At 42.5% G+C, this 23,105-nt stretch overlaps 1 protein-coding gene across 4 annotated transcripts; it reads right to left on the bottom strand.

The window, feature by feature from the left end:
* Positions 1–68: 68 nt before the first annotated feature.
* On the bottom strand, positions 69–20,744 carry LOC147260637 (neuronal calcium sensor 1). 4 transcript variants are annotated; one of them, XR_015116645.1, is made up of 11 exons: positions 20,399–20,744; positions 19,798–19,897; positions 18,762–18,898; positions 13,424–13,448; positions 5,181–5,319; positions 2,809–2,887; positions 2,315–2,403; positions 2,152–2,229; positions 1,591–1,698; positions 1,040–1,174; positions 69–935 (listed from the first exon to the last, which is right to left on the bottom strand). XR_015116645.1 is itself a non-coding variant. In XM_086207323.1 (10 exons), the coding sequence occupies exons 3-9, from the start codon at positions 18,823–18,825 to the stop codon at positions 1,600–1,602; spliced, it is 573 nt and encodes a 190-aa protein (XP_086063449.1). In that variant the 5' UTR covers positions 18,826–18,898; positions 19,798–19,897; positions 20,399–20,744; the 3' UTR covers positions 69–1,174; positions 1,591–1,599. The 4 variants fall into 4 exon arrangements, 3 of the variants coding, with proteins under 3 accessions (XP_086063449.1, XP_086063451.1, XP_086063450.1); XM_086207323.1 differs by having other exon boundaries at positions 69–1,174; XM_086207325.1 differs by having other exon boundaries at positions 69–1,174; positions 20,448–20,744.
* Between the last annotated feature and the right edge of the window lie 2,361 nt (positions 20,745–23,105).

Genomic DNA, 23,105 nt, shown 5'->3' with positions numbered 1-23,105 from the left:
CAAAGCTCATTAAATGATCCTCTATCTAGTTTGATATTTATATAAAAATAAAAACATTCTAGCAATAGTCATAGAAAACTTAGCCACTTAAATGCATTTTATTCTGTGCTCTTATACTGTTAATGAACAGGAAATGACATGTATCATCGAGTCAGTTTTCATAAGGCATAAAACCAGTGAAGCCATTACGTAAAATAACAGAATGAAAGAGGCCCTCACACGGGACAAACGACGATTTTAACAGCGGCGCTCACAAAAGCTTTACAAGCAGAGCTGATGTCTGTTTGTGCGGCTCAGCGTCCAGGCTGTGTCTGCTGAGGGAGGGGAACCGTACTCTCAAAAGAAGGTAATTGAAATGTGAGCTGCTGCCGTGTTGCTCGGTCATGTCGTCGAGGATGTGGCGGCGCAACACTGCGGACGCTCATGCTTACAAGGGAAGTGACAACACAAAGGATGCACAGACTGCAAACATAATAAAACAATCCATAGAAAACTCCCAGCTCTTTCAACTCTTCTCTAAATAAAAACCTCTCAGAGTGTGAGAACAAAGCAATCCCACAGTAGTCATGAAAAATGCAGTGCAATACATGTCAACAACTTCGATAAAAAATAAAACTTCATTCCATTTTGATGAGGAAATATCCTAAAAACGCAGCAAAGCAGAAGATAAATTATATTTACATTTTACAATACACTGCTTTGTAACTTTTAAGTTATTGTTCACTTTATCACCAAATAATACATTTTTCCAGATTCTTCCAGATTTCGTCCACGTGGTGTTGAAGCAGCAGCAGCAGCAGCAGCAGCAGCAGCACAGACCCTCTGAGCGATACACACTAAAAACACTCCGCGGGAATTCAGTCCTCCGTGGGGAAACCACAACGCTGCACTGGCAGAGCTGCACGGCGCTGGAGTGTGTATGCAGTGTAACATAGCTGCAGAAGCACAGACAGATGACTGAGGGTGTTTGAATGCTCCATCACATCAGAGGGTACAGATTTGTTCACAATCCTTAAAACGGAGACGAACAGCTACTGACACAAAATGCCGTGCGGCTGTGCGAGAAAAGTTGGCGGTCCACATCTGGGTGAGCACGTTTAATGGGAGGCTGTGTGGCTCGCTCCTCTTTACAGGTGTGATGTTGCTGGATTAGAGGACGCTGAGTCGGATCCATCTGAGGAGTTGTGAAAACGGTGTTATGATACCTGGGCTATTTTGGACAAGCAGCAGGACCATCAGAAAACAGAGTGACAGCATGATACAAATATGTATTCACGAGCTCACTTCACAGTTGACAAAACACTGAGCAGGATGTAGGCAACAATCTGCAGCGGCTGGTGGATTATATTAGCAGCAAGAGCAGCGGGCTGTCTCGCTCTTCACTCAGCGCTGCACAACCATACAACTGCCAGCAAACAACTGCCAGCAAACAAGTGGGACATTTGAATAATTCATAAGAACAAACTGAGAGCAGAAAGTGGCTTCTTTGCTCTGCTTTCAGGGCACAGGCTTGAGTTCTTTTATTCTTAAATGAAATGAGGATTAAATAAATGTTATCTTCACATCGAAGACTATGAGTGTGCAGCTCACCTGGCCTTCCTACACGAGCCCGTCGTAGAGTGACAGTGCTTGAACAATAGAGGGGTCTGCCTTAGAGCCTTCCTGGAACTCCTGCAGAGTCAGCTTCCCGTCTGCATTCTGGAACGAGAGTGACATGGATGACCACTGATGCTTTTACACAGGCTCACCAGCAGGGGGCAAAATAAGCCAAATCATGTTAGTGCTGCTCAGAGCTGCTGGACTGTACTTGGCTAGTGGCCACTGTGCCAATACAAATCAGCAAGTGCTGCTGTGCTGCAATGCTCGTCCAACAGTCTGAACACAACCACCCAGGCTGCGTCTCATTTTTCACTAAGGCTAGATTCTTGGAGCTGAGGGAGTGGGCATCGAGCCAGTGGCTGAGGAGACTGTATATGATGTTTATAGAGTGCTGGCAGTGTTAGTGACGCTGCGATAGATACGGCTAACAGCTCCAAACTTAACAGTGTCCATGTCAATGCCCCGAGGGAGGCAGCAAAGGCAGACAGAGTTCTCCTCTATGGTAAACTATCTTTACTGCTCTGGAACATCATTTCAACTGAAATAACCAACCTTGTCCATCATTGCAAAAATACGGTCCACTCGTTTTTCGGGGGTGTTTTCTTCTTCTGGCAGCTCCACCGTGTTCCCCTAAGACATCAAATCATAAGAATTTTACAGCCGACTGTTCAAAACAAATCAGCTCCAAGTGTGTGTCATGTTTGGTCAAACTTACCACCATCTGATATATGGCATCTACAATGTTCAACATCTCATCGCGGGTGATGTAGCCGTCATTATCCAGGTCGTATAATTTAAAAGCCCCTGAGCAGAGAAAGATTTCAATGCATAAAGGTCTGCTGCTACTCAGAGTGCTCAATAAATGATTATATTAAATTTACATGAGTGACAAAGCAAAGTTTAACTTGTTTGGATGTGGGAGAGCAGATCAAAGGTCCAAAAGATGAGAGTGGTAATTCTGCATTTAAATAATGATCTCACTCGATTAAAGTTATGGATACAGCTGCAAGTTAAAGTTGCAGATTTTTCCTCTAATTCAAAATAGGCTGTCAACACACAGGGTCGTGACCCCTTGCTCACAGGAGCCTGCTGTGCCTCACAAATCATTGTTTACTTGCGACTGGCCCTCTTTTATATGCAACACAGCCATCAGGCCTAAATCCCGTCATTTGAATGTCAAAAATAGCAATGGAGGGTGCATCTTCTTACATCGAAGCTTCTCATCCAGAGTCCCCCGAGAAGTGACTGACAACGCCTGGATGAACTCAGAGAACTCGATGCGTCCGTCCTAGAGTAGCAACAGCGACCGAGAGAGGGAGGGGGAGAGAGAGAGAGAGAGAGAGAGAGAGAGACACACACACACAGAGAGGGGAAATGGGCCGGAGAAAAGATGAGAATCTTTCCTCACAATGGCCCTCCCTGCACTTTCAGGAACACCTCAGTTTTTTCACAATGTCCTTGCCGTTATTCTGCTGAAAAACGGGGCCAGACGTTCGTTCCAAGTCGGCTGCTATTTTTGCCCTGCACCTGGCTCTCTCCTGAGGCAGAAATATGTCACCTCTGGTCATTAGGAAGACGGATGCTACTGGCCCGTTGTCCAAAAGTTACAGCACGCAAACATAAAAGTGTTGTATACTTGAGATCTTTCAAATTGTTCAACAATGGAGGAGTTAGCCCGTACCTTCATCTGACAAACTATCTTCTGATTCGTTTTTTCTCGTCAGCTCTGATAGAATGTACAATCTGACCACAGCAGCTCAAATTCCCCACCAACTTCCAAAAATGTGGTCTTTGGAGTTGTATTGTGCAAAACAGCATTATTTGACAGACTCATTCGATGATTGAAAGCAACAGTTCATATAAAGTGGCCTCTGGGGGCGGAGCCATTGGCCACCCAATTCCTATCCTCTATATTCTGAAGCATTTACCTGTGAACGCTACGAGTCCAGTCTGAGCAACAGTCAAGCTCTCTGTGTGGCTTTATGGTCGACTGACTTTTATCTCTAGCAGACATCTGACCAGTCAGACGCCACAGTCATGCATTGCTGATTACATAAGTCATAAAAACTGTTAAGATCAATGCATTCTCTAACTGCGGGGTGCCAAACGCTAATGAAGGGCGTAGATAAACATCAGAAAGAGCGGCTGTCTGGTCTTCTTGACACAAAGCCTCTTAACCAACGTCAATAAACCTCTGGGGACATCCACCGCGCTGCTCATCTGCAGTTTGGCTTCCGAAACACAATTGCAATGATTGGCTTTGGTCAAAGTTGCTGTAGCATCAATCAGATCTTCAGGATACGCCCACACAGAGGAAGCACTTCACAATAATCAAATACAAATGCAAACTGGGGGATATTTGGCATGACACTGGTGCAGTTCTGTTCCCATGTATTAAATCATTGACTTTTGAGGAGAAATTAATCTTTGCTGTGGAAAATATTGACACATAGAGAGATTTATTTTCATACTAACCTTGCAATATACAAGAAGACTTGAGTACACAAATGTACATGACATGTTCTTACTATATTTACTCTATGATGTGTATAATCATACAAAACCGACAAAATGTTCACATGATTTCCTTGCCATGTTTTCTCTCTAAATAAGTAAACAATGAAAAACTTCCGGTTAGCATGATCCTGAACAGCTTCAGGTCTGACCCCCTGGGCCCTCGTTCCAGTTACTCCTACTGCTCCATGCAAAAGACACAGTTAACTAGCATCAGTCCTGTAATAAATATCAAATACTGCAGCAGTGGAAGAGAGTGCACGCACATCCAGAGAATGAAATGAGACAAGAGCAGGTGCAGGATTAACAGACTCAAATAGGAGAGCAGATAAAAACATACGCTCAGTGATAGTTGCTCTCAAAAGTTTTTGTTATTTTTTTAAAACCACAACAAGCTCTTGGTCAGGTATGGTATTGAAGGGCGCATGTTTTCTTCTGTTCTCGTAAATATCAAATATGAATAATTTACCTAATTTAATCCCTTTAAATGCCAGCTTTTTAGTCATGATGCCGCTCGTATCGATTGTGACCTTCAGTACAGTAATGTAAAGTTTTATCTAACTGTGACACCACCTACTAACACTCAAATGCATGTATTGCGTTGGCACACAGTTTCCCCAGTGGAAATACTGCAGGATGTATTTGCTCAACAGGCTGAATACCCTAAAAGTACCCCAGATGCTGGAGACAAGAAAAAACACTAAAAGTTTCAAGGGAAAGCCTCAGAATGACACAAAGAAATAATACCATGCAGGTTTGCGGTCCGATGGCTCTGTGGCATCCAGAACTGCAATTTGAATTTAAATGGTGCAGTTTTCGAGCTTAAAAGTACGATCGAATTTTGAAAGGAGCTGAGTTTGAAAATCCCCCGAAAGTACACAATCTTACCAAATTGTACATCATAATCAATAACACAGCCAAAGTGATCAAAATTGAAAAGCATGTGAAAAGCACAAACTGGTCTTAGTTTCCTTATCTAGTACCAAATAATCAATCAATGTCTGACATAACAAGGGTTGATCCTCTTTTTTCTAGTCATATGATAAAAGAGGGTAACAAATACAAACCTTGTTTTCATCAAAAACATTGAAGACGAATGAGGCAAACTTTGTAGGATCTCCAAAAGGAAAGAACTGCTTATAAATCTTCTGAAAGCCCACGGCGTCGAGCTGCCCGCTCGGACAGTCTTTGATGAAGCCCTTGTACCTGACGAGAGAAAACACAGATGTAGAGAGTAATTAACATGTATAGTGCGAAGGCAAAGTAGAAGCCTTCTCACATCGGCGCTCAGTAATACTGATTCAGTTTCAACAAGGGCGCTGGATCAAAAAGGTAAAGTGCAAAGCTATTTGTCTCATTCACAGATAAGACAATCACCCTAATCCAATAGCAAGCCCGGAGTGGTTAACTCTAATCAAATTACTCTCTAGTCCTCTTTTGATAATATGCGCGGCTGATAGATAAGTCTGAGAGCTTCCTCTCGCCCCTAGAAATGACATACAGTGAGCAATTTAACATCTCTATTAGCCTAAATATAGAAACATTTCATAAGCAATTTCAAGGGCAGTCACTCAAAGGTAGGCCATTTCCTTGTGCGTCTCCATAAAGGAGCGCGGCAGCCTCCGAGTCTAACTGTAATAGGTCAGGGAGCAAAAAGAGCGTGTTAGCCTTTACAATACAAATGCTACATGAGCACCGAGAGACGCTGGAAATAGCAGGATAATAATAACACTCTAGTTATGAAAAGGCGCTGAAAGGGCTTTTGATCAACGGCAAAAATGATACAAGTTCACACAAGGGAGTGCCGCTTGTTTGTCTGTGATTCAGTTACGGCTCTCCAACATGAAGCAGGGCTGTAATTAAGGCCAGAGGAAGAGTGTCGTGATGAAGAATGAAGGCCGGGACACATCTTTTCCACTCAGTCACTGGCTCCACACTCATACACTCCTCTTAAAGTCATTTCATCTGTGTTGGAGACAATGACGCCAGCTCCATACAGCCAAATAGATCCTTTGAGGAGCAGCGAAGAATACAGTTCAGAAAGAAGACGAGCAAGCTGAAGCATGTCACTCTCACAATCATAATCACCTGCAGGGAGCATATCGCTCACTATAAAGACTAAAAAATTCAAAGAGCCAACACATGGTCCGTATCATTATGTAAAGCTAACCCAGGTCACATGACTTCCTCAGTCATTTTTAATACACGGTTGTCACATCCAGCAAAGGAGAAAGGATCCATTGATACTGTCACACACCGTATAGCTGGGTCTGTATACGGCATATAGAGAACAACATACAGGGTTGAAGTATAGAGAGCATACATTAGCAACAGCAAGAGCTGCATGAGGACTGCCACAGGGTCACGAACAGTTAATCAAATGAGAATATCTTATAATCCACTTGCACTTATATAGATTAAACAGCTCTGTGGTTTATACTTGTTCCATAGTTTCACAATATGGTAATTCTAGTGACGCAGGAACAAGGAGGTCAAGTTTCTGTGGTGTTTGTCTGTCAGCAGATTACATAAAAACTATGAGGCCAATATTCACAGAACTTGGAGGAGAAGCGTAGAATGGGTGGAGGCGAAGCTCTTTCACTTCTGGAGCAGGTCAGTCTTAGCGCCGCCTGGTGGCAAAAGATCTTTTTTTTTTTTTTTTTTTTTTTTTTACACTTTGATGTCCTCGTCCTTGTGAGACAGTCAGATCCTTCTTAAATTTGGTGGGAAACACCTTGCTGATTTGTTGCTGTGAGGACTGTGAGTGACAGTCACAGTGTTGCATCATGGTTACAGGAAGAAAGCCTGATGTAAAGAACAACACGCACATGTACAACAAGATTTCTTGTTTTTTACAGAACAGAAAGTCCACCATGGTGAAGAGGGATGAGCTCTCAGAGGGCTTTCTAGTTGTCACATATATTAATGTACCAACCACATAAACAGAGTGAACAACCTATGATGTCAACACCAGTATCATAAAAGCTTTAGATATAACATCTCTTGAAAAATGTCTCTTCTTTGAGAAACATGTAACAATTCAATAGCACTTCAGGAGTCCCTGCATGTGAAAGTGGTAGAGCATCTATTCCTGGTGACAGGCTAATAACTGTTTCATGCTCATAATACTGTTCAGGCTTGCTCTCATCACGCACGACTTCATCTCATGATCAGCATATTTTCAGCATCTTTTATCGCAGAGTGCATGTTCTTTGACATCATTTTATGTTATACATGTTCATGATTTATGTTGTTTATAATGCTTGTTGACAGTAAATGATGGTGTCTGGTCATGGTTTAAAATGTAATGTTTCTATATATTTGCTGTTACATCTTTTTTTTTTTTTTTTTTACTGGTGGCACGGTGGTGCAGTGGTCAGCACTGTTGCCTCACAGCGAGAAGGTTCCGGGTTTGAGCCCCAGCTGGAGCACGGGGTCTTTCTGTGTGAGTCTCCCTGTTCCTGTGTGGGTTCTCTCTGGTACTCCAGCTTCCTCCCACAGTCCAAAGACATCAAGAGGGGACCAGGTTAATCCAGACTCTAAATTGACCGTAGGCGTGGCTGTGAGAGCCAATGGTTGTCTGTCTATATGTGTTGGCACTGCCATGGACTGGTGACCCGTCCAGGGTGAACCCGGCCTCTCACCTGAAGGCTCTGGGATAGGCTCCACCCCCCCACCAACCTTAACAGGATAAGAGGTAGAAAATGGATGGATGGATCTTTTTTTTTTACATTTACAGCAATGGAGTTGAAATCCAAACTACTAAAAGTATAAAATATGCTAGAGTTTGAAAAAAAAAAAAATTCTATGGCTATTCTATCTTATCATTTATCTGCTCCCAGTACACTTAGGGGTTACGGTGACACAGAAGCTGTAGCGACATACAACAACTGCTTAGAGTCTGATCAAGTTTAGGGTGTGCAGTGTTTACTACAAAAAATTGCTTTCTTTGACACAGATGCTAAGTGTGCAAAACAACTCAAGATAAGGCAGCGACGCCAACTGTGTGCACATGCCGACCTGCCGGCACACATATTTCCTATGTGCACAGAGGATGTTAAACCAGCCCCTTTAAGAGCCGACTGGTCTCGGATCTTCACAGCCCGCTTGTGGTGCCGTTACAGTGTAACAAAAATGACAAAGCTTCAGGTGGCATTTAATGGAGCATTCACAATCCTGCTCAAGTTCTCAAAATGGAATAGACTGATGTCACATATTTATGACTGGAATCTTTCCACCTTTCAGAACGCATCGAGGAATCTCATCAACAGATTTCCGTGTTGATTCATCAACTCAAAAAATGAAATTTTAATGGCCTTAAACGAGCCTGCAAAACTGTGGTTTTATCTCATATTTCAAGTTCTTCTACTCATGTGGATGATATATCTGGAGTTAAGAATGTATCTTTAAAATATTAACAATTATATTGTATTAATACTGCATTTCTTTGACTCAAGTATTAATAATAGTGTGGACCTCAATAAATCTGCAGTATTGGCTGGGCTCTGGTCCAGATCTTTGATTTAACAAAGATTTGTGTCTATAGTTTCCAGCTACAAATTAGAAAAATTGGGCCTCTCTGAGGTCAGCCAATGGGGCTGCGCAGCTGATAGAGCTTGAATCAAAATCCCACTATGGCCAACAAATTGCAAAGTCAATATAAGTGTGTCAAAATTCAACTTTATATGAAACATTGTGGGGCTGCAGAGATCTCTGTCTACAGATTTGAGAAAAACCCTTTGTTTTAAGTCACAGTGTCATCATTTTAATTGGGCTTTCCAATGAAAATTAATGATCAGATGATGGTGATAATTGTGGTTCTAATTGCAATATCGATCAAAACAATCACAGAAGAATTTTTTTTCCAAAATCCTTCAGCCCTATCAGCCAACACCCCGAGTATAGTACCAGTGTAGACAGAAGACACAGACAAGTGCCGCAGAACAAGGTCGGTGCCGGCAAATCATCAGAGCCTTTGTCAAGAACAGATCACGAACCAACAATCTGACGAGATGACACTGGTGCTAAGACACATACGCGCTCAGACTGTACTCAAAGTCATGTAACAAAGTGACTACGCGCTGAGCTTGCAGGGACACTGCAGACGTGACATTGTGCATTGGGGAGCCAGCATGAAGATGAAGTATTTATTACTGGCACTGATTCCTGCTCCCTGGCATCCATCATGGTGGCTTGCTGAAGAGTTGTGAGGATGTTTCTCTTGATCCTGCCTCCTGATAGCTGGCAAACATGACTGCGCTATGGCATTTGGTTATTGATTTCAGGTAAGCCTCCAGCATACTAATGACGTCCCCTTAGAGGAGAATTACAAAGGGGAACCAATCTGATGCACAACACAGGCATTTATTTAACCCTGCTAATTCTTCCGAGTGTGTGTGTGTGTGTGTGCATGCATGTGTGTGTGTGCCTGTCCTCTAATTACACGCCATCTGTCATTTCCCCTGGTAAAATTCCCTCTCATTCCTCACACTCTGCAGCCGTGTTGATTGCTGCTGATCATGAAGTGAAGACTCATGCAAACTTTGCTGTGAAAGACAGCGAGAGTGATGGCAAGTGTGTAGCATTGTGCATAGTGCATAGCCAGGGGGTGAGGGGGTGGGGGTATTCCGCCCCAGTGCACTCAGTCAGCCCAGAGACAGCCCAGCTCGGAGGCTCTGGACCTGCCCATGCCCAATGATATCTAATGCTGTGGCTGTGTGGCTGTACATGTGCCCCGACTTCTTCCACCCATAAACTCCCTCTTACTGGGGACACAAACAGACAACGACTTGCTCTCTTCATGCATGCAGAATTAGGGGACAAATGCAAAACCACAGCAGGGTAAGTGAAGTGTGAACATGGAAGAGTGATCACTTGATTACCGCGCTCCCTTCTCTGATCGTCCTTATTCTTCATTTTCAAAGAAACAATAGCCCAGAAGCAGCACACAGCCAACAAAAGCAATGGCTATGCTCATGCTTGAATCATCACTGTTATGAAGATGCATTGTTTGTTATCTGTGTGCCGGCGGCTATCAAACGATGCCTTTCGGAAAACACTCAGATATTCATACCTGAACAGAAATGATCACTCTCACGACGCTGTGTGCAGCCTCTCTGAGCCTAAGGTGCCTCTTTTGGATGAAAGTAATTCATTTGGATATATGTACAAGTACATGTTATAGTGCAAGTGCGTGTTAAAGGTAGGCATGTGGGGAGAACATAGAATAGTACCGTGGTATTTTTATGTCGCAATATGGTATCGATACACAAACTGAGTAGGAGTACTTCTTTGTGTAATTACATTAAGAGGTGCCGTAATGTCATTTTGGGTGAAAATGCAAAGTCAATCAGGTAAGATTGCATCATAGATCCGTCCCTCCAGATCCACCCTCCTCGCGGGTGTCCAGGCTAAAAAGTCACTGTTTTAAGATGACAAAGTCAGAGATGATGGGAGAAATTGAGCTGGGTACGAAGTCACCTGTGCGGCAACATAGATGAAAATTAACAGTAATGTTACAATTTTTTCATTATTCTCAGTTTCACTGAAAAAGCCATTCAGTGACAATGTTGTGATTTCTGTGGGTATCCGGATCCAACACGGGTGTTTTTATAAGTCTGTAGAGCGTGATATCTAGACAGGAAGTCTCAGCAGCTGCACAATATTAAATTCAATTCAATATTAAATTTCTCACACAATTAGTCTTTAAAGAAATATGCAGAAGACCATATCGTACTTTTGATTACATTTTGATTAACTGCGCAGCCTGAGTGCAAAGCATGTGTGATGTATGTGGTTTTCACTCTCAACTTTAGATCCATGTGTGCTAAAGAGAAGAATTGATTGGATAGAGACTTAAACTCTATACTAAGATGGAACAGTGGCTTTGATAAACTAATGACTGTTTCAGCACAAAGATCCTTCAAGATAAAATTAGTTTAAATTGATAATACATTATTTAAATAATATAATACATTATGAGCAAATTGTGTAATCCTTCTGTGCACATTTTAGTTTCTTGGCTCCATGCATTTTTTTCTAAAAGAGTTACGGTATCTACAAAAGTGGCCCGGCCCCCGTTTTGTGCACACGCGTTGAAGAGGGAAGACCGCAGTAATGGGAAGAGCCACTAGATGGCAGAAGGTAATTTAAAAGACAGCTACTCCACCTATAAATGAGCCTCCTACATATAGATTTGGCTCCTTTTCTGACAGTGTCCCTTTAACAGTCAATTTGCAACGAACTCGTATCTGTCATTATTGCTGTTTTATTTTGAGAAACTAATCAAATTTGAACATATGGCCTTTGGATCTGTGTCCACAAAATATTTTTTTTTTTAAATGCTATAAATCTGCGTTGCACAGCAGAGTGACATGGTGCTGAGTGCTGAGAGTTGACAACTATTCAGCTTCGGGTAAAACACAGCAATCATGACCACTGCCAAACCAGCCCTCAAAACAGTTGAGGGTTAGAGGGCCAAATACAACCAAAACCAGACAACTGCACTCATCAAGAGGTTACAAAATTACAAAATCTCATGGACCCACAGTGACTGGTAGGTTGTCTTATCTCCCCCAGTGGTTCAGCCTTTATCCCACAAGGACCAGAGGAAGTTGTCTACCTTGTGCTGACATTTGGACTTGTTTGAATATTCCGTATCATAACAGCCAAAGTATCTCAGCTGAACAAACGCTCCTCCTCCAAAGTGTTCTCAAACGCTCCCAGCTGGACACTTTCAAAAGAGCATCAGGCATTTTTAGCTGGAAAGAAAATGCTTTGGTGGACACAAGCCCTTAATGTGGTACATTCTAAAGCTGGAATTACTGCCTTGTGGTTGAACGCCTGCACCGGCTGGTGCAGTTGCAGTTTACATCCATGTTTGTGCTGCTAGATGAGATGTCGCTACAAAATAGCCAGAAAGGTGTTCTTGTGAAACATTATATCATGTTGCAGTTGACCTCGGCTCTTGCTTGCTGCTATTAAGACAGTAATGTTAAATTCTATCATAATTACTATTAAATCCTGGATTTTTTTGGCAAATATTTGTTTTTGCAGTCATGGTACATTTGAGTCCTGGTCACAGTTTACTACATCTTGTGAAGAGAGCGTAGCGCATCTGACAAGGCACGTGTATGTGACCGCACAAAGATCCAGCCCTGCTTCTCCTCCTTGTTTTGATGTGGAAGTGAAATTTTGTTTGAAGGAATTTAATCAAGGCATTCCCGAGATATCATATTCATAACTGCTGGTTGGACAGGTAGTCCAAAAACTTAATACATCCATCCAGCATGGATGCATAAAAAATGTCAGCGATATCATACTTGATACCATGCAGCCTATTTATGTAACAAAATTAGAAAATTTAAATAAATCACATTTGTTTTTGTTTTTTTTATGTGGTTGTTGATTTATTTGGCTTTTTGGCTCATGTTTAGCATTGATTGTCGCTCCACACTCTCTGGGACTGCGATAAACCGGAGGAGGCGTTAGCGCAGCATCCAGGACACTTACCCTCACCCTGCCTCCCACCCACAGGCTCGGCCAATTGTGTTTGCATGACCCCTCGACCAAGCTTGACACCACACGCCAATTGATAATATCTTGATCTTTAAAAATCAAACTCAGTAGTCTTACTGCAAAGTGTTTGAAAGCATGTTTATAGTCTTCTCAAATCGTGGCCTTAAAAAAGTAAGTAAAAGTAGACAAAGTAAAATCAAATGGTGGTTTTGAAGAATCGTGATACCCCTACCTCCCCTCCTACATGCTCCAACACTGTAAATAAAGGTTGAGATCAGACAAAAGATTGACCTCTGCAATACGATACTGGTGCAGGCCACACTGACTAATACTGTAGCTGTGGAACATGGCAGGAAGGATTACTAATCTGCAACCTTGTGGAGGCAGTCTGGTCATGTAGTCATTAAGTGTCGGCGAGTGAAACAACCTTATGCCCCTGCCATTCTTCTGTTATCAGACATTCCTTATCCTAACAGAGCAAAAAGGCTGTTGAGGTACATATCATGGAAATGCCTGTATCAGTGTTATCAGCCTTGAAAGTCATTCAGTCTCAGTAAGACTTCAAAGTCATTCTATTTTAGGAACTCCTCCGTCTTCAGGCGAGTGTCTAGAAGATAGCCTCAAGTCAGCAGAGCAACTGTAAATGTACTATCCAAGGATGTTTGGAACCAAATCCTAACCAAGATGTACCAAAGTGGGTCAAGATAAGGCTCCCTGATTCATAGGGGCTTCGCCAGTGAGGACGCAAATTCTTCATCTGTGACTATTATTAAAAATGAATGCATACACTTACCACTGCTGCACCTCTTTCTCCGTAACTGAAAGAGAGAAAAAAAAAAGTGACATTAGCTTGGCGGAAAACTTTGCCCATCTTTTAAAAAAAAAAAAAAAAAAAAGAACAACAGTTTCCTACTGGTTACAAGAGAGGAGCCAAGTCGTAGCATCATTAATCATCCTGGCCCAATCCTTTCTAACACTTCTCCTCACTTGACTCAAAACGTTCAACTGTGTCAACATGCAATTAGAGGAAATAGTGGGGTTTAAATGGTTGTAGAATCGAATCTTGTATGTCATCAGAGGGGATGGTGAATGGATAATTATTCATCCAGGCCAATAAGTAGAGGACAAGTGGGAGGGAACACTTGGGAACCACAAAAAGACAAACAAGGCTGAGGGAGTGAAGGTCAGCCTTAGATTTAAGAAAGAGAGCACTTTAGGAAGGAGGATGTGTTATCGTGCCCACACAAGCGCCATTATCCGCCAGTCTCTCATCAAACAATGCCTCATGGCTCTCCCTTGTCTCTTTACTTCCTCTCAACTAGCTAGAGCAATTTTCAAAATCTCAGCCTCTGGGGTCGCTAATGAAAACACGGACAAGAAATCAATAGCGATAGTTGAAGCAGGAGGCCCTACAAGAGACAGTCTAAATTCATGCTGCAAGTCAAGGTGCTGTCTGCTACCACCTTCGTCTGGCCTGAGTCACAGCGAAGCCTCGAGTGAAGCCAACAGCTGCTTTGTTAATCGACAATTTCCTCTACTGTAATGTTTAACCGTTGAGCAGCTCCTCGTCAAAGTGACTGTGAAGCATACATCGAGAGATTCACTTGCCATGCATACGAGCTCAGGAAGGAATTCAATTACTATTCTCAGGCTGTAGGAGGGAAAACTCACAGGTCTGTCAGGTGATGCGAAACATAGTCATAATGTGGATTATTTATGTATAAAAACCTCACAGTGAGATGTACATAATGTATTGACTCCTCCCTCCCCTGGATCACAGTCGTGCCCAGAGGCTACTGAGCTGGAGCCCAGGCCAGGTAGCCTTTGCCTGCATCTCAGCCAACATTGGCAACGCTCAGAATTTTTCCACAGAATCCCGTCATGTGACCCTGGGAATAAATGTCAGGGTCAATCTCACGACTGTCAGCCGAGCTGAGCTACCATTAAATTGGCCTCAGAAGTCAATGTAGTCCAAAATTGAGGGAATCTACCATGGCTATGATTTATTGAAATAGTTTATTACATAACTCAGCTGGAGGCAATGGACAATAACGCAGTCAGGCCATGCAGGAGAGAGCAGGGCCCACTCAGCTGGTTGGTCCTGCAGGGTCTGCTAGAACACATTCAGCTTGCGCTGTGTCACCGTGAGCCCCTTCGTGGCTTTGACGACTTACAAAATCATCATTTTATTACACGGGCCCAGAGTACATCCTGCAGACATTTTAGTACGTCTGCTGAGCACCATTTCTGGGATGAATTAGGCTCTGTGGAAGTACAGGGCAGGCTCCAAGCATCCTCCACTGGTTTCACAGAGAACAGGAAAAAAATACTATCCAGAGACTTTGCACAGCTTTCTGTTGTCGAAGGATGAACAATCAAATTACTATTCAATATTTAGAGGGAACTATTTCAATGTTTTTCAAAAATCTCTTATAGTTTTGTTAGCAGCTTTTTGTCTCATAATGCTTTTGATGGCTCCGCTTCCATTCAGTTTTTTTCAACGACAAAGTTAAAGGAACATGCCGACTTGAGGGGAAATATTCTCATTTATCTTCCCACCCTGAGCCAGACCAGAAGATAAATACCCTTCTCTCCTCTGTGGGACATGAGGGAGCTGAGACCCACGGAGACCAGCTTAACCCTAGTTAGCTTAGCTCAGTGAACGGAAGTGGGTGTGTGTGGGTTAGCACGCCTCTGTCAAGAGTCATCAAATAAACTCACCAAAAATGTGTTTGCCTGCATTCATAGAAACAGGGTTAAGCACAACATCCAGCACGAATTAACAACTTAAAATTGCTAAATATTAGGATTTCAGAATCAGATACATAACTGAAACTATCTTACTAGCCAACAAAAACAAAACGGAGGAAGAGGAGAGGAGGAGAAGAGAGAGTTCGGCCAACCCAAGGTTCGAACGTTCAGAACAATTCTGACATGGGATTGGTTCAGGGGCGGTCACGTGTGGGCGCCATGTTCGCTATCATGAACCCAATATTTATCCAATGATGAACATAGCAAAGCGAATATCAGGGATCAATTTTCAACTTTAATGAATTATCAACAATCAACTTCCACACATAATCAAGAATGCTAAACTGTGCAAGAACAGGGAAGAAACAAATGCATCGCTTTCCCCGTGACAAAAACAACAACAACAAAAAAACGGAGGAGGTTATGGGAGCTGAAGTTTGGAAGGAACCACGGGACACCAACTGATATCTCCCTATCATGTGAGGTAAATGTCAGTTTCTCTCTTTGACTTTTGTGAAGAATTTACATTGGAAAAATAAAGTCATATCATCATTTATTCATTTCATGCTCTCAAAAACTCCGAAAACCACTTTAGAAATGAATGATGAATGAAGTTTACCAAGAGTTATGATAGCCTTAAGCTAGCCTTATGCTAGTGAGCTGCTAGTGTCTAGACTAAATGCTTGGAAAATTAGGAGCTATTCTGCTGTCAGGAGCTGTCACAGCTTGAATTCAACTTGACTTCTCTCAATTGCCAACTGTAACTTGGATGCTATATACTGTGAAAACCATGTGTATATATAAATTATGTCGATGTAGCTAGCCAAATTTCAATGACACATAACTTTGGCTCTGTTACTCCTAAATTATCATTGCTAGCATATATATATATATATATATATATATATCTCCAGTATCTATCTATCTATCTATCTATCTATCTATCTATCTATCTATCTATATATCCAGTATATATCTATATATAGATATATACTGGATATATATCTATCTATTTATCTATAGATATATATATCTATAGATATAGATATATATATATATATGCGCTTTGGATAGTTTTTTTAATCGGAATCACATATCACATCACACTTTGGGAAGTGTTTATAAGAGTTCATAATGATCATACTAATGATAACACTAACAATAAGTAACAGTATGACTACGACTAGGTTAATTTTCACTGTATCCGAGGCATCATTTTTTAAAGTAATTTCAACCTCTTTCGGCGACGGATGAACACGGGAGACAAAGGAGAAGTTAAACAGCTTCGTGATCAATTGAGTGACTGGGCTACAATGCATTTTACAGGCTCATTTAAGATAATTAAGGTAAGTACAAGCTGGGTTATTTAAGTGGGGGCCTTTTACACAATGACAGATGTTGGCAGTGACATTTGTAGGCTTATTAATGATGAAGATAAGTGATCGATATCAACACAGCGTATCTCCCCCATATTGTAGAATCATGTGCCGTTGGTAGCAAACATGGCGCCCATGATTTAAGTTGGCCAAACTCTCTCTATATACGGCTCTGAATCTGCCCATGTACTACGCTTCTTTGCGCTAAGCTAACAAGCACTCAGGCCGTCTCTGTGTCTCAACTGACACATGGAAGAGAGAGACAGAGACAGAGAGAGACAGAGAGAGAGAGGGAGAGAGAGAGAGAGCAGGGTGTGTATCCTCTTGTTGGCCTTCGAAAGGACAGCAAATGACTGTATTTCTCCCAAGTTTGAGAACAAGTATCACCTAGGTTTTCATTAATCTGTTTGAACCTTTTGTTCTTTTTTTTTTTTTCTTTTTTTAAATGGAGTTTCGCAAACAGCTTTTAGGCAAATGACAGCAGTGCCTGAAAAACAAATGTTTTAAAGAGTCAGAAATTTGGGGTTTTGTTAGACTTACTGACTAATCACATATGTGAAAATCAAGTCCTACCCCTGGTATTGTCTTTTTGAGCTACAATGCCATATTTCCTCTTCAGAATGTCTCTGCATCTCTTCAAACCAAGGACTGATTTTGATAGAAGCTCGACTGAACTAAACAGGTCTAAAATGTGGCTTGGACTTGTTAGCTGTCTGTCAACAGAGAGGCTATTTTTTGCATGGAGAAATTAAACACCCTACTTCTTAAAGTCACACAGACGCAGAGAAATATACCGGTACTCATTTACACAGAGAAATATTTAAGTCCCCAATCTGTCAAGAACCAACAGGGAGCAGCAACTAAAATGGCAGACCAAGCTTCACTCTGGCGCACGAGAAAGAGGGGAAAAAGAATGAAGGAGAGCAGAAATTATGGGAGTCTCAAGTCAAGAGAAAGGAGAACAAGGGAGTGCGATCTGGGAAAGAAAGGCTTGGTGCCCCCTCTCAGCGATGCTAACCAGATAAGATCCTAATTATACTATTCCATTCCCTGCTCAAAGAGGGCAATTAGGGGATAAAGCGAGACAGGGGTGAGAGGGTAAGAGAGAGAGAGAGAGAGAGGACAGCAGCTAGCAGCCCAGCCCAGCACGAAGCCCAGTCTTCCTCCACAGCAATTTCCTGCCGCAACAACCCTCCTTGCTTGTGCTGTGGAGAGTGCCACCACACAAATAACACTGTCATTAGGCAACCAATGGATGTCAACTCCCACTCACACCTGCACACTGTACGCCTCGGATGATAATAATAATGATGTGTTCCAGAAATAACACACAAATGATTAATATGGAGTCTTCCCCAGCAGATGCCGTTCTGATAATTATCAATCCGAGCTCAAATTTGATTGAAAGCCACGGGAGGTGGGATCATTTGTAAATATGTTTGGTCTGAAAGGGTGAGAATACGCTGAATCTGTGATAATCTTATAAGTCAAACAACATGAATGTGTGCATAGATGCTGTGGACAGGTTTTGCACTGAGGTCTTCATATTCAATATAATCCATCTATACCCCTCTCTCTCATATATATATACACACACACACACACACACACACACACACACACACAGTATAAACATGTGCAATCACAGATGCTCATTTATAAAACCTGCAACTCGATATCTTAAACTCAGCATCTCCATATTCATGATTTCCCACAGCTTGATTTAAAGATGCTGATTGCAACTTGTGCCAGACCTTTAGCCCAACTGCAATTTGTTGTTGCACCACATTTTAAATGTAAATTAAAATCAAACGAGGAGCTTATTCCCAGTTGTAGCTCTGTTTTGTCGGTAATGAGAAAGTGGTGTAGAACAAGCAGCACCAGCTATTTACTGAGTATAAATATAATTTGAAAACTGCAGCACTAGAATTAATGTTCCTTTCAAATACTGCAGATTCTTCACAAATGTTTGACTTTTACTTTACAAGATCCCGCAATACTCACAGTAGGTTTTCCTGGTCAATTCCTCCACCACCTCAGGTTTGAGCTTGCTGTTTGATTTACCCATGGTCTTCAGCTCTCCTCCACACCTTCAAATCCACCTCGCCACGCAGCACCTGTTACTACCTCCTCTCCGGCCTCTGCCAAAAACAAAGAAGGCCCGTTATGGTGCAACAAGGCCGGTGAAACTAGACAAACAACTCCCATTCAGGCTAAATATGTGTGGCTGACTCTAACTGTAGTGATGATCTGCTCAGTCAGCATCAACACTCCAGACAGTCAAACCCCAGGATCCCCGCCACAGAGGGCCGCCAGGTTGTTGAGTCTACACGGGCGTTGAGTGTCTATGTGTCCGCCTCATTTCCTCACAGCAGTCCGTGGGCGAAGAGTGGCGTTTGAATGTGTTGCTACCTTTCGTCCTTGGATACAAGAGTCACTCAGTGGCTGGGTTAAGCACATTCGCTCTCTCACATTCTCTGTTCCTCTCACTCCTCCCACCCCTCCTTTCCCACCACTATCTCTATCGCTCTAGATAAGTTACTGTAGAAGCAGACCCCCCCCCCCCCTTCTCTCTTGACAACTGAGATAAGGAGACGTGTAAACTAAAACACAATGCAAAGAACTCGCTTTGGATGCAACCACGTGCACTTTGCACACGCTCTAAGCGTTAGCTCTAATCCCTGAAATGTGGACGGACAGTTTAAGTCAAAGGTGATCATTTACGGAGAATAACAAGCTTTCTACATAGTTCCAGTCTGAAGAGCAAAAATAAGCTCTTAAAATAAGCATGTGACTTGTCTACCAGGCCTGTAAGCAGATTTGAGGAGTGACAGTTTTCTTTTCTTCTCCATTCTGACTCATAATGCTCCCTCGTTCCTGGCCTCAAGACAGCATGGTACGGTTATTTCCTCCGCTCTGTCGCAGCAGCAGACAGGAGATGAGGGATAATGGAATTTCTTTGTATCGGGGGCCTGGTGTTGGCATGCAGTGATGCCTAACCACAGCCACACAGGAGGAAACTACAGTATTCACTAAGCACCTTCACTGCAAACATCTCTCCTCTGGTGATGTCCTTCCGAGGGATGTCATCACCACTGTGTGCATTCTGGAGCCTTGTGGTCCCGGGTTTTGCTTTAACACTGAAAATAAACAGACAGAGATTACAAAAATGTGTGTGTGTGAGTGTGCAGTCACCTAAAGCCACAGCAACACATGAAAAATACTCAGAATTTCATTTCTATTGTCTACCAAAGCTGCAGGGCATGTAGTGGAGCATGTTGGATAAACTAAATCACTTCCAGCGGCGAGATGACTTAAAGGAGGGGGGGAAAAAACAAACAAACTTATAGCGTCCTCAGGGTGGCTGCATTTACAGCAAATGCGCATTAGAAAAGGAAGCTTTGTTTCACTGAAGTCACGGGAGAAAAACATACATTTGCGGCGGCAGCAGGTGGGATGTTGCCTGGCAATACCATAGCAACACACAGTTTATGGCTACAGTACAGCGGCTACTGGGCAGGGAGCTTGCTAGTCATTGTGCTCGCAACGTCTCAGGACCCACGCTGTTTCACCTAGCTAGTACAAAGTAAAAAAAAAAATACGCACGGGAATGATAAAGCTACTGTTTGTGAAGGGTTTACCTGAGTTACAAAGGCGGAAAAGTGGTCGTACGGTGAGCCAGGAACGCACCGAGCCTCTGTCCCGACGCTTGTCTCCCTCCGCCGAGTTCCGGAGCGCCTCCTCGCTGCCTTCCTCGCTGAAGGATGGCCGCTCTGATGCCGCCGTCGGGGAGTGACGTTGATGCTGGCGCCGGCCAACTCAGCTCTGCTCCACATGCACTGACGTCGCGGTACCGTCGGTGAAACACTCGCTCTTTGTGTGCTTTAACGGCCAGAGCGGCGAACCACTGACTCACTTTTTCACCATCTCTGAAACGACTTGTTTATTTGGCCGGTATTGTTTCACTCTGGGATAGTTTTTGTTTCCAGAAGTAATGAGTCAAGTGGTATATAAATAGCCGAGCTGCTGTTTGTTTTCACCACGTTATGAGTGCTTTTTGATAATTTCTCCACTGTCTGTAAAGTTTAATAATTCATAGTGTTGTAAGACATTTATGTCTTGCGTAATTAGGCTACTTTACACGTATTGTCTTTCAGGCTAATTATCACATTACCGTCTTACAATAAGACATTAAAAAGTCAGTGCCCCTTTAATGGCTAATAGGAAGTAATTTAAGGGGTTATAAAGCAATTAACACTTTCAAAAAGTTGCAGCAGTAAAAGAGCCGTTTAAAAAGAAGGCTGAGGTAGTCAGAGGGAGGGTACGTTGTCAGAACCCATGCTCCAATGGCACTACAATTCCCATGATGCATCCCCAGTTTGTGATAGCTCAGGTGACTTCATTAGGGTTATTTGAGCAGACCTAAAAACATCCCCTTGGAGCCATCTAAGATATTGTGTCTCAGTGTGTGTGTGTGTTTGTGTGTGTAATTGAAAGCCAACTCTTTAATGGATATTTTTCAGTTTATTTAGATACGTTTCTGTAACACGTATGTATGTATGTATGCATATTAATTTGAAATCCATTGAGACAAGGATCTCTTGTCCTTGGCTAAAAAAACAAGATTGAAAATTCAAATGATACCACATTTAGTGAGAAAACCATCAGGTTTCAGACCACCCGTACAGCCCACTCCAATTACTGATTTGGAGATGGCAACCAAGCACCAGTGCAACATGGACAAATGATTTCAGAGATACAGTAGAACTTGTTAAATGAGAGGGAATGTGTGAAATGGAGCGGCCTCAAGCAAGAGGTGAATGTCCTTCCTTCCTCCACCGTCTATTGATTGCGTATTGGACTGTATTAAAGAGGGAAGGACGAGTTATTTTCCCAAGAGACCCCATTTGTCATATCTGTTGCTCACACTTGTTAATCTGGGTGTAAATTTTGCAGGTAGACATTTTCATGTGGAGCTCATTAAAATTCTGGTCTCTGCAGCAAGTGTGCCAACAGACTCGGCCTATAGGAGCCTTTCTGTCCATTGGAGAGATGCTTAATGTGGACTTGGCTATCTTAGCATTCAGTGCCCTTACCTGCAGTCCCCTATTGCAGCCAACTGCAGTGGCAGCGGTCTCGCAGGAATAGAGGGACTGAGGCGGAACACATGCTGGAGAAAGATGGCATTGCCAAATGGGTGAAATGAATGAAAGACTTCTAATCTTCCTGTGCTGTAAACCTGAGGGCAGGTGGAGTGAGAGTAAAGGTATGAATCTCTGTTGAGGCAGAATTCAGATTAAATCTTGGCTAGTGTCTTCAGTCTGAGTCTAAATCACATTCTCAGTGTTTAGGCAGAACATAGTTTCTCACCAAACACTGATATGGATATAGGTTTTTGTTCCATAAATAGTGACTGAATTTAGACACCAACTGCATGATACAAAAGAATGTGGGTGTACAAACAAATTCAGAGACTTTTTTTAATGTTCCACATACAGCAGGATATATTCCTTTTTACTTTCAGCTTACTGATAGAAGTGGGCGACCATTAATGCAAAAGAAATCTTTGCATTTGTCTTTATGTTTGACTTAATGATCTCATCAACTTTTCATCCAATCATTGGGATGACGTTCGAGGTTTGTCAGGGATGGGTTCCTTGGTGGCCGAGCCCCTGAAACAACAAGCACTGCTGGAGATGCAGGGGTGGGGCGTGTAGTTGTAATGTCAGCAGTTATGTCAGAGATCAAAGTCAAAGATTAAAGTTGGAGCCCCATGATCAAAGTGAGAACTTTGAGACAAACGTCACCAACACCTCCAACAACAGGCACTGCAATTGTGCAGCGTGCAACAGAGATATCCGGCATGAAACATGTCGTGGCTGTTTTGCCTTTGCTGCTTTTTGATTGCCTTTTTTACATCGGAAAATTGTGGAATTGTCTGTGCAGACAAATTCCGAACATCACCATTTCTCTCTCACCACCACCTCCCTATGACATACACATTACGTTTTCCGTATGTCAGAAACCAAACATCGCAGTCATTAAATCATCATCAGTGCGAGGGCATCATTATAAGCTCCTGCAGTGTCTTCACATCGCTATGATGTGCTGACATATGCTAAAACAGCTGGGGGATTACTGGAAGAAAACCACCGCCTGGAAAATATCTGTTTATTTTATATTGCTGCTGAGTTTCAACACCCTCGATATTGCTTTTCAGGCAGGAAAGTCATCATCTCAGGGCTGGCAATGTACCATCAACCCAAGACGTGTCTTAATTAGCAGAGCAAGTGAAACAGGAGGGAATATACTTGAGTTTTCTTATATTACAAGTTGAGGAGAGAGTCC

Source organism: Aulostomus chinensis, chromosome 6 (genome assembly GCF_037954235.1).
Source record: "Aulostomus chinensis isolate RoL2024-O1b breed Wild chromosome 6, RoL_Achi_v1.0, whole genome shotgun sequence".
In the NCBI taxonomy this organism is placed as follows: Eukaryota; Metazoa; Chordata; class Actinopteri; order Syngnathiformes; family Aulostomidae; genus Aulostomus; species Aulostomus chinensis.
The sequence above is the reverse complement of the archived record's forward strand: the minus strand, read 5'-3'. Positions and strand labels throughout refer to the sequence as shown.